The sequence below is a fragment of the Bacillus rossius genome (assembly GCF_032445375.1).
Source record: "Bacillus rossius redtenbacheri isolate Brsri chromosome 4 unlocalized genomic scaffold, Brsri_v3 Brsri_v3_scf4_2, whole genome shotgun sequence".
Classification (NCBI taxonomy): domain Eukaryota; kingdom Metazoa; phylum Arthropoda; class Insecta; order Phasmatodea; family Bacillidae; genus Bacillus; species Bacillus rossius.
In genome coordinates this window covers 1,303,675-1,316,146 of record NW_026962011.1, presented here as the reverse complement: position 1 = coordinate 1,316,146, position 12,472 = coordinate 1,303,675, and the positions used below count along the sequence as shown (strand labels likewise).

At 41.3% G+C, this 12,472-nt stretch overlaps 1 protein-coding gene across 2 annotated transcripts in view; it reads right to left on the bottom strand.

Annotated features, from left to right (window-relative positions):
- Positions 1–12,472, bottom strand: part of LOC134542200 (uncharacterized) — a 1,033,251-nt gene that overhangs the window by 506,325 nt on the left and 514,454 nt on the right. For both annotated transcript variants that reach the window (XM_063386263.1, XM_063386264.1), the window contains exon 4: positions 11,332–11,391. In XM_063386263.1, the coding sequence (XP_063242333.1) occupies positions 11,332–11,391 (60 nt within the window). The remainder of the gene's footprint in view (positions 1–11,331; positions 11,392–12,472) is intronic.

Here is a 12,472-nt window from a genome sequence, read left to right as displayed (position 1 = left end):
TCCTTGGTCAATACAAAAATGTAATATAATTAAATATCTCATCAATTTTTCAAAAAGGACGTGTCCAGGGACAAAAAATTACAAATAATAAAATTATTATGTATATTCTATCAATCTATAAAAAAAAGGCGTCTTTCTCGGGTATGCTTCTCTATCCAGCCCAATGGCTTTGTGCACTTAATAGTCGAGAGGTGACCTTCCTCCTAAGCTAAGTAGGATATTTTATGCTGAAAATATTTGTGGGAGTTATTGAGTTTAAATTTTATAAAATATTCTTCAACTGAAAGTGATAAAAAAAATTAAATAAAAGCCTTGATAAAATAAAAGGAATGCCCCAGGATCATTTCCTAATGGATGTAGCCTATACTTGAGCTGCGTGGAAGCGCGCCCTGGATTATACGCCGGATGTGACCGTGATAGCAGTCCGTCCCGACCTTGGGAGCGCCGAGCGAGGACGCCCCAGAGGCCATCGGTACTCCAAGGGGGGCAGGATTAAAAAAAAATACACCCCCCCTCCCGTACCCTTCCTCTGAACCTTTGTTATTATTTTGGCCGTGGGCACAAATGTGTGGCGGGAACATTAGCGCGCCAGTTCCCGGTACTACTCGAACCCCCGCGGACTGCAAGGGGCGGGGACCACCCCCCGTCGCGCGCCATCACTTCGTGCGACTGACGACGTCACACCGGCTGGAGACGTTAGTCATGCCTCCGCTTGCTTCCAATGGCCAATAAATTGAAGTAACTCCTCCCCTCACCCCCCTCCGGCCAAATTGCCATCTCGAGACCATCATACCCCGCTCGCCGCGCCAAATCCCGAACAACAAACGGCCGCGTTCTCCTAATGGCGTCCTTGGGATTCGAACGCAGCCTGGGAACGACCTTGGCGTCTCCCGAGCGAGCCAATAAACCTCGCGACAAAAGCCAGGCGAGATTGTAAAAAAAAAAGGGCGCAAACAAAGGAGCGCTTAGCAGTACACAATAACACGTGGCGGAAAGTAATGTCAGTTTTTAATTACCTGCGTGTAAAGTAATATACATTTTTATTTTCGCAAGCAGGTTCGCTTACTTCCCCCGTGGCAAGGAGCACCGTACTTGGTCACCTCTCGCCGTCCGTACAAGACCTGCGATGAGAGGCAGGTACGACAGCCATGTCAGTCAGACGGCTTGATGGGAGTGAGAAATGAAAATCGATTGTAGTTTCTCGCCTGAGGCAGGGTATACATGGATGGAATGGGGCTGCCACTCATAGGCAGAGATTATAAAAAAGACAGGTGGAGCATAAGCCGTCAGACGTGAAGCCGTTTTTTCCCCACCATTTTTCTTCTTCTGATTTTCACATACCAATATGGCGGACGTTTGTTTATATTTTGTATCAGCTGTTCTAGCCTGCTTTTATTAACAACTATAGTTAAGCTGTTCGGAAGAAAATCAAATCAAAATATTACTATTTATTTTTAAATAGATTAAAAATCCTATACGAATCTTCATAATACAAATTAATTATATTTGTTTATTTTTTCTCCAATTTAACCTCTAATATCAGGGTTAAGTTACCTGCTGAGTAACTCTATTCTGATGATGGCGACTGAAATGTCGACCGAAACGTCGGTGATATATTTGTCTTGGATGTGGCTATAACCCAGAAGCCAAGCTACTTCAAATAGTTTGTAATACTACAAGAAAGATATTGTAACTTTGCACAACACATGGCTATGGTTATTTTTGCATATATGACAGTTTTCATGACAATACTGAATATTTCTTACGAAAATTAGGGCATAATTTTATATTTTAATTGATGCTTCATTCAAGCATAATTTTTTTAAACAATAGAAAAGATAATTGAACTTCATTTGGTTTTATTGTTCTTATGTATTAATGTGCGCAGCTATCCGGGGAACGGTTTACAGATAATTTTAACTATTGCAGGTACAACACAAAGCATAAATGCCCTGGCAAGAATCCAATCCCACTATTACTGCGAAGAATATTTTGTAGTGATGCAGTCGTTTTCATGTAAGTGTAAAAAATTTACAAATATGTGTAATTTTACGTGAATATTTATGTCCCATTTACGTGTGAAAAAAAAGTACTGCGTTGATTAATAGTTAACGGGACACGTTTGGTCGTTCAGAACACGGACGTAAATCGCCGCGTAGCAGTCGGAAATCGCGTCGACGCGTTCGCTTTACTGCCGTGCCGCCGATGGAGCGAGCAGAGAGCGAATTATTTCCCCCTCCCTCTCATCGAATTCCAGATTTCCGCGGGCCCACAGGTGGCGTCGGTTCTTTTTTTAACGACCGCCGCACGACCGCAGACAACGTTCCGACGTTAAAAGACTGGCGTAAATCAAGCTCCCGAACACGGCTGTTAATAAAACGCGGCCGGCGCGGCGGGAAAAACCGCAGCACAGAGAAAATCCGCTAAGAAGTGTGGTGGGAAAGAAAAAAAATAATAATAAGGGTGAAGCGTTTTAACGGTTCGAATAGTGCAAGCCGAAAAGTCTGCACGCGCAATGCAAATAACAGCCTCGTCAGCGTGCGCCGAACGGGACCGCCTGCCGCGTGAGGCATGGTCACAGGTGGCGACTCTTCGAAAAATCGACTCGGTTCGATAGAAACATGATCACGAGGCCAGAGTCAGTTCTCAAAATTTATGAGCATTAGTACATAAAACATGTGTTACAAGATTTCTCGTGACACATTAGCCCAACGTACAAGTGAGGACAACCTCAAAATGAAAACAAGTTATAAATTTGACATTTGTAAAAAGAAATACAGTTATTTACTGCCAACCCCAAGATTCGATACACTGAAAACCGTAGATTTTTTTTTGTATATTGATTTTGAGTCAATAGCTCTGATTCGAAACGAGTATACTTTCAATTCAATCCCATCGTCCAGTAGCAGTTTATTAACAGATATTCTGTGAGCCCCAGGGGAGCGTAATGTCGACAATACTCTAGAACGTCTGCATAAATAACCGCCACGTCACGCTCTGGCCAGGCGCAGATTTCAAGGGGCGGAAATTAAAATGAGCGATGCAATTGATAGGCTAGCAACGTACTACCAACGATAATGATACTAATGAAGAAAACACGTTAAGCCCAACCCGGGGACCCAAGTATGCGGGTTTTTCCCTGCTCAGTAGAGAAGCAAGAATGAAGACTAACACTCTGTGGAGAAGAGTAGCACTTGATCCTGTGCCGGCCACACCTTAATCTTCAGGGGGAGCAATAGTAACCAAGAAACCATCTTGGTTTCAGCAGCTTTCTTTCGTTTATTTTTCACAATTTGGCTTCGTTAAAGCGTAGTAAACCAGTTTAAAGTGACTGACAAATCACAAACAGTCTCCTCTGCAAAGTCATTGGCGTTTAGCAATGAGTTAATTTTTATGGATGACTTATTGTCTACTAAACTATGTTATGAATTTTAAAAAATCACCTAATGTGCAAAGACTGGAATAAATTCGTGGATTAATTTCGCGTTATGCTAGAATCCAAACGCATGTACCTTCGTATTACTTCTGTGATTGGCTCACAATTTATCTGAAGGACTCTGAACCAATGAAACACCTTCAACTAAAGAAGTATTGAATCCAAGTATTCCAGTGCACAGGTCTCACAAGTCAGTAGCCAATGAACAGGTGGCATTTGCTCAAGTACGTAGGGGATTGTGGAGTCTAAACTAGAGGCCATTGAAACCTCGACATTTTCCAGTCCTACTAATGTGTGATATCGTACCTTAAAGACGAAGAATTTTCACATTTTAATGATACAAATACCTAATAGCTTAAAATCTGATGAAGCCAATGTGATGCCTATATTTCTTCCATCAGGAAGCAATGCAAGGGGAAAATAAACTCAAGAAATATGGTCCACTTTGGGGTGCGAAATGACGGGTGCTGCCATCTTCATGGTGAATGATTTTCGGCTGAAATGGGCAAATTTCCTATTCGAGACAACGTATAAGCTCGAAGTGCACCCCTTCGATCCAGTAAAGCGAAAGCGAGCCATCAACAAATCGGGTTATTCGTTTATTGTTCTCCGCCCGTCAGGCATGTTTCAACATGGAAAAAAACATATTTTCACTTTCCGGAGGATGCTCGGGATAACTGACCGCGTGGTACCTCTTTCAGAAGAGACACACCAGATGGGTTAAGGCCCCCGCCTGCCCGGGCACACACACGGTACCCAGAGCTTCAGGAAAAAAGACGCGATTTAAAAACTACTAAAGATATCCGAGTGGGGTCTGTATACGAAAAAGCATTTCAGAATTCGCTGAAGACCGAAAAATACTTTTGATTTCGGATTAAGTTTTTAAACTGTGTTTTAAGAAGAGTGAAAATGGCTAAAAAGGCGTGTTTTCGGAGTAATTTTTAGGCGTAAAAAAAGTACAGATTCTTGAAAGCACTTAAGGGACTTGCATTACACATTTACCTTCATTTCTCACCACATAATGTTACGGTCACCGTTCAAAATTCACAAATTATCCTGTGACGATGAGAAGACTGCGCGCCAGTTCAGGGCCTTGCGCTTAGAGGCGATACTGCGCTAGAAGCACCAGCGAGCGTCGCACTTATCATCTTGCCTCACTAACACAGATACACACTTGATTAGGCGGGCTTCTTAATGGTCTGAGGATTTCGCTGTATAACCTTCGCAGGAGAAAAAAAAAACAATAACAACAGAACAACGAGCACATTGTTCATGATATGACCCTGAAGATCAGTCAGCCATTCCCAATATGCGCTATCTCAGGATCTCCTTAGACGTGTAAAAATGAAACCCCAGACTTCTTTCTTACATCGGCTTTTTAATCAATTCTAACAAAGACAGTATAAATTGTGACAAGCATATTTTTCTATAGATATTAAGTTTTCACTGTAGCACTGCCATCCAGAGACTTAATTTTTCACTTTATATTTTAGGAGAAAAGTATTATGCTAAGTTTCAAAACATGTAGTATACAAAACAACTCTCACTCCAAGTACTTCAAATTACAACATGATGCAGCTATCGTAATCTATTTTTTTATATATCTGCAAAAGTTTAACAGTGACTGGTTTTGAGATATAATACTCTACAGGGAAAATTGATGTTTAAAAATAATTTTTTTTGCAATTTATAGTTTAAATGTAGGCCTACATCAATCAAAACGAAAAAAAGGTTAACTTAACATCAAATATAAATATGTAATTGTCACTAAAATTTTAATTTTTTTTACTTTCTAGCTATATGCACAATACAAATTAATTGTATGAAAGGAAAAACACGCTCTAAACATATCTTCGCTAAATCGTTAGCTGATACGGTAAGCAAGACAGAACTACTCAATGTGACGGTTACATTTTCATGTGAACAAAAATAATAAATGGTAACCAGCAAGCGGAATATGCCAAAAAATTAGGGAGAACAACGAGATTTACTCACACAAGTTGATTAGTAATACGTACTGAACTCTTACATTAGCACTGCTGAGCCACAGAGAATTACGCATGCTAGATCGCTCCTGAGGCGAAGACGTCAGTAAACAAAAGACTGCCGAATATTGAAGTGTGAGGTGCGCCGTCTAGCGACGAGGAGAGCTGGCGTGTTTTCGTCGCGGCGAGAAGTGATGTTATGCGCGGCGCTTCACGCGCTGTGTTCCGCGAAGCACATTGCGGCGAGACTGTAATTTTGGGCCGCCATTGAAAAAAAAATTACGTACGGTTATGCAAGAAAAGGCCTGGCATGAAATTCTACAAGTCGTTCGTGTACATACAATGTTAATGTTGTCGCTCAAATCTCATAGTTGTCCTGTTCACGACGAGAAAACTGCGGGTCAGTCCACAGCCTAGACACCGCGCTAAGAAGCACTAGCGAGCGTCGCTCTTATCGATCCGTCTCTCTAACAGCGGTACACGGCCAGTGTCGTAAATCAGAGCCGCGTGGCAAGGCCTTATCGGCTAAACAAATCCATTTGTTTCGTCCAACGAGCGCCTCGTGGCTACGAACTGATTTATACATATTGTGCATAGACGGTGGAGGATATCAGCTGGGAGAAGGCGCGGGTCTCCGAAGCTGCCCCGTGTGACGGCGGGATCTGCTCGCGTGGCGATCAGGCTGAGCCGTTCACGTTCCTAGGTCGTAAAGCATTGCAATTAGTGTAAACCTGAGAAATTCAAGTTATTAATAGGAGACAGTAGATTGTTAAGGTGCGCGCCCACTCGCGCGAAGCGAAGCGAAGAGAAGCGAAGCGAGAGGAGAAGAGACGCGACTTTTCCGCAGGGGATAAGTTCCATATTGTCAAGTGCGTTGACGCCCACTGCAAAGAAGTATGGTAGTTATATTATCACGTTTCCTCTGCAAATGGAACAGCCTTGCATGAATAAAACAAGGCTCATGTTTTGGTGGCGCTCTTATTGTTTGACGCGGTTATTCGTACCGAACTCTTCCGCTGACGTCACACTATATCTTTGCCGCGGCGGCAAAAACATTTACAGCGTTTTTTTTTTTTTTTTTGCTGAATACTCGATCGCTTTTATTAGATTGCATTTAGTAATTTTATAGGGGAATTTATTTTTGGTGAAATATTCCGATCGCTCATTAGACTGCAATAAGGCATGCCCACGCTAGCGATTGCTCCCTTGTGATCGTCGACCGTCTGCAAGAGAAGCTATTGATTGCCCTTGTTTGGCCGGGCCATTCGTGTCGCGTTTGCTTCCACGCTGGACGTTTATGATTGACCACGAAACACAGACAATACTCAAAACAAAAATTTTTTTTTTAACGCGCAGCTGGTCTGTAAAATCTTTTTCGCGAAAAGCGCATGCCCCCGTAAAATTTATCAAAATCTAACCTGTGAACAATTGATCTGCCACTTCGGCGCAGTCGCACAGTTCGGGCTCGACGACCCCAGCACGTCGTTACGAACTCCATAAGAAGCGCGCCGCCGGCGGCCCGGTGTAATTGCTCGAACGCGCGGATCGCGGAGGGGAGCAGCGTAATTGTTTCCTCGTACAGCCGCTGGCACGAGCCGGCGCTGCAGGCAACTGTTAGCCGCTCGAGTGCCGCAGCGAAGCGAGTTTGGCTGCAGGGCGTAATCGCTCGTGATGGTCGTCAACTGCGAATCGTGCAATAGCGCAGAATAGATAATTCATTAGAGTGGGCAATAAACGCAGGCTTAGCTCTGAACCATTCAGCTCACACAGGATGGAAGGAATGGCTGACGTAATCATAAGGTATAGACTATCTTTAAAAAGTTTTTCAACAAAATCACAACTGGATTTTTCAATGAATTATTTGTTTTGAGCTGAAATATTTTTTGTCAACAATTACATATTTGGTATAAAGAAGAAAATTCAGTTCTTTTCTTCGTCAAATTTATTTCAGTTGGCAATTACGTTAGTTACCCCAACACGATTTAAGAATTATAAAGAAGAAAAAAACATATGTTCTGTCTTCTAATCACATGGCTATGATGACTAACGAAACGCCAGAAAGTCTAAGTTCAGGTAATAACGTGATACGCATATAGCAAGGAAAACATTAATATGACGTGACGGTTTTCCATGGTCTCCATATTTGTAAAGCTGGGGGATGGTTATTTACCTAAAGCCACTTCCCATTCATTCCCAATTTCCCTCGAGTAGTGTTGTTGAATTTTATATCACGTATAATTTCAGATCGCACGGTTATGCACAATGTTTTAGAGCAACGGTACCTCCAAATATAAAAGTGAACTCTATGTTATCTTGGGTACGGACTCAGTGCTCGATAGTCTGAATCAAGCATGGTCGCTGGGGTCGAACCCAAGAGATTACGGCGCGTCAGCTGCCATCTCGAGGTGGTGATTTCCCGCGTCCCTAAAGGCACTCTCACGCTGTCGAACTTCCGCTTCCAAAACCTCCCAATATGTGTTGTCAAATAAAGTTGGAAGGTTGCGGCGTCAACGAAAACGTCATAAGCGCAGCCATTTTTGTGTGATAAGTTGGATGACTCGAGCTTACATCTAATATTTTGCATATATGACGGGTTATAATATATGTTGGATGCGATCACCCAAATACAATCATGCCTAGCACACAAATGGAAATGACATCCATTTCAGTCACAACGATTCTTAAAAATGGTAACGAACACTGGGTGATTCAAGAGGTTATAAAAGTTCAGTAACTACATATAATAATGTTAAAATAAATGTCATATGCGAAAAAATTCTAATTAAAAAAAATAAAATTATATTTCTATAATTTAAAAAAATCGCTGAACATTTATTTAAATATTTAACGAATATTATTGTAAATTAAATGTTTACACGTATACAATTTTTTAAATGCACAAATATAAGCTAAATAATTCCATCCAGCACTGTGAAGAATTATTAAATTCAAAATTGTTTTTAAAATTGAAAAGTTTGAGACAGCTCAAACCAAAAATAAACTTTGATAGTGTGAAATGATTTAAAACATTTTTGAAGTTATCTGTACCAATTTATTTGATGGATAAAAATGGAAGATATTTTGTGTCCAATACTACCTCTCCAACTCTACTATCAAATATATCGGAGATAAATATTTGACAGTGTGACAAGGCCTCAAGTGGCTCGCCTAGTCACAGGTGTATTTGTGTAAGCGAGGCGGGATCATAAGCCCGACGGACGCTGGTATTTCTAGCGTTGGTATCGCATCTAAGTACAAAGCTCTGAACTGGCGCATTGTTTTCTCTTTGTGCATATGACAACTATGAAATTTCAGCGGTGACCCTGACATTGAATGAAGGTGCAATGCAAGTCCCTTGATTGCTTTCAAGATTCTTCACCGGGTATTTCATGTCTTCTGACAACCCGCGTTTTAGCCACTGTCACTCATCTAAAAGTTCAGTTTGAAAACTCAACGCGGAAACAAAACTCTGGTAACGTGGTTTTTTGCCGAAGCTCTGCACACCGTGTGTGTGGCCCGGGCAGGGGGAGGAGGGGGGAACTCCCAGCAGACACACACGGAGCCGCGCGGGGAAGACGCGACGTGAGCGCGACGCCTCGACGACAGCCGGACGCGCATCGGGCACGGCGCCAAGGAGAGAGTCGGGAGGCTGCGGGGTCGCCGACGACAGCTAACAAGGCATCTGGGGGGAGGGGGAGGGGACGGACCACCCGGGTGGGACGTCAGCCGACCACCTGGTGCCGTCGGGCTGCGCGGGCCCGGGGTGGCCTCCGTTACTTGCACGAGGGCACGAACACCTGACCACACATGACGTGCGCAGAGAAGGCATCCCCCCCCCAAGAAATACTTATACACGTATCATTCAACCAACAAATTGAAATAATTTGAAAGGAAACACCGGGCTGAGTTGTCTTACTCCTCCCCTTGGATTGAAATTATAAATTATTTAAACGATATCATTTACCACAGCAACAAGTTTTTGGTGTTTATATAACTTAGTTCAATTAAATATTATCCAGAAGCTCAGTGTTCCTTCTTAATACTTTAACATTTTCAATAAAAAATTGTTAGGCTCCAATTTTAAAGGCATAAACAAACCTTAGGAACTAATTCAGACCATAAATGTTGTATTGAGGTTTTCAACTTATTCTGTCGTGATGAACCTGCAGTCAAAGTAGGATTCAGACAGTCTGTATGAATGAGTTAGAAGCGAACGAAACTAAACCGAGTTAGAGCAGTGAAGTAATGAGAGTATCTGCCCCGAGATACTCCAATGCCACATGTAAAATATCCGGCCATGTGCCCGCTGGAGAATCGAACCCTTATCTTGAGCACTCAACCCCCGCTTCCCCCACCTCCTCTAACCCCGCAAAAGCCTGTACAATGTTTTGTTAATTTAGCATGCATTTCGCGGAAACTAGGAACGGGAATGTGTTCCGACGAGACCGACATTGCTTATTTTTTTCGAGGATATGGGTGACAGCTTCAACGTACCATCACGAAATTGCATGCGAATAAATAGGGTAGAAACGACTAACTACAGTTTTATTAATGAAGAGGGATGATATCATCAAACAAGGTTTTAAGATGTGAAAATTACATGCAACTACAAAAAAAAGTTTCTATTTTTTAGGTACTTGGTTATTTTCTCGGACCTTGATAAAGTGATCCAGAAACCGCTTTAATACAACCTGCCGAGGATCATACACACATGCATGCATTATGTAAATATTTGCACTTAGTAGCCACCTATGTGTATCGTTTGAGATAGCCAAATGTTATATATATATATATATATATATAATTTTTTTAACTCAAAGGAAAATAGCTGGCTTACAGACTAGTAATGTTTTCTTATTTTTAATACTATAAAGTATATTCTTTACGTAATGTAATCTGTTTTCGTGAGTCATAAAGTTTGTTAAATATTCAACTGTCTTTTTAATGATAGTTTCATCATTTTCGCGTAGATGACATCCAAGAAATCATCAACCATAGCATAAAAAAATGGACACGGTTGACCGAAGTCAAACTATTTCATTACAAAATCATGCAGGTGAATTAGGAATGCTTACATATTGTAGCTCTGGAAATAAATTTCAAACTGTATTTCAAGTATCAAACAGTTATAAAGAACATTGCATTCAATCAGGATCTTAAGTCAAAGCAAAAATATCCCGTAGTGTTTGCAAGTTTTGATAGTTGAGCGCAAAAGAAATACAAAACAACGCATACAACAACTATTTCATATGGGATTTTATCTTAAATAGCTATTTCTATGGTTACAAAATTTCTAAACACGAAGGTTTTATAAATTAATTCAACAAAAATATTGTTTACGTTTTTATAACACATTGCAGTAATTCTAAGAAATAATTTAACGTGTTCATAAAGTATACTTCAACATTTTAAGATTCCATAAATGTCACTACCAAAAGTCCTCTCGATGTCTTTACATAGAATGACATTTTCTTTGTAGGTGTCTAACCAATCATTTTTTTTAGCATTGCTATTATTCTTTTATGTGTACTTTAATACACACCCCGGATACTATTGTATTTATCATAAAGGGAGAAAGAGAAGATAAAGAAAATAACATTAATCAAAACGTGTAATTGGATAAGAACGGTTTGATTCAAAACAAAATACCGACCATCCACAACGGGAACATCCACATGAGATAAATAATACGAATAATATGTTGAAAGTTCGTGTATACATTTTGGCTGACATGTGATCGCTTTAAGCGAATCATATTTTCTTCCCATCTTTGGAAATTAATTTCTCTTACCGATCACAGACTTTCAGAACAAACTTATATCCTCGTTTGCCTAAACGGACAAGTTTGGTATGTAGTGCAAAATATGTATGGAGTTTTGCGTACTGCAGAATTTGGTAGGTGGGTCTTACCTGAATCTGTGGGCGTGCAAACATCAACTGGAGCCATTTCAACCGCAGCTGCAGTTTCTCCTGAAACAATCACAAAGATACTTGACCACATGTAAGCGATACCATCTAGGCTTGTTACCATTAGCGGATCCAGGGGGGGGGGGGGGGGCTAAGGGGCTCAAGCCCCCTCCAAAAGCATCTGGGTCCACTATTGTTTTAGTTTTTGCCTTGATAAAGCCTAGCCTCAGCTGGGTCAAGCTCCTCCCAAACCAAAATCCTGGATCCGCCACTGCTTGTTACTGCAAGAACAACACACAGTGAAACCTCTTAAACCGAAGCCGCGGATTTCAAGATATCAGTATTAGTGCATTATCGCGTACAGTGCCAACATTGTTGTTTTAACACTTAAAAAAACTCATTTTCGAGATTTGTGAAAATCGGCTCGTTCAAGATTTTCTACTACTAGATTTTATGTATCAGTTTGGAAGTGATTTATGAAAAATTGCAACAGTTATCGTGTCCACAAAATTGGGATATATACAGGTTGTCCGTGAAAGACTGCACGTTTTTTTTTTTGATCCGATAGAGAATAAATTTCTGAGACAGGAAGTCTTTGCCGATTTTTGATCTGACCCATAGGTAATTAGTAGAGACATGCAAAATTCGCGGATTCATTTTGCGATAGGCTAGCATCAAAACAACTATACCTTCGTACCGCTTCTGCGATTGGCCCACATTTTATCCGGGGAACTGTGAGCCAATGGGAAACACTAAACCAAGAAAGTGTCGAATTACGGACAGCCTAGTTGAGACGTTCTCGCGTCAGTAGCCAATAAACAGGTGTCATTTCCGCGAGTATTTAAAGGACTGTGGAGTCTATCCTAGAGGTCAATGAATCCGCGAATTTTGCAGGTCTCTAGTAATTAGTAATTAATTAAAATAGTTAACCAATGATGAGCGCGCTCTAAGAGAAAGAAGAAGAGTGGGGGGACTGTGCTTACCGGGAGAGGGAGAGAGAGAGAGAGGGAGAGAGAGAGAGATAGATAGAGAGAGAGAAGCGCGAGGTACTACTGCTTACTGTCTCTCACGGCGCGCCAAGAGTGTAAGGGGGCAAGCAGCAGTAAACGAGCATGTGCGCGCTCATCATTGGTTAACTATTTTA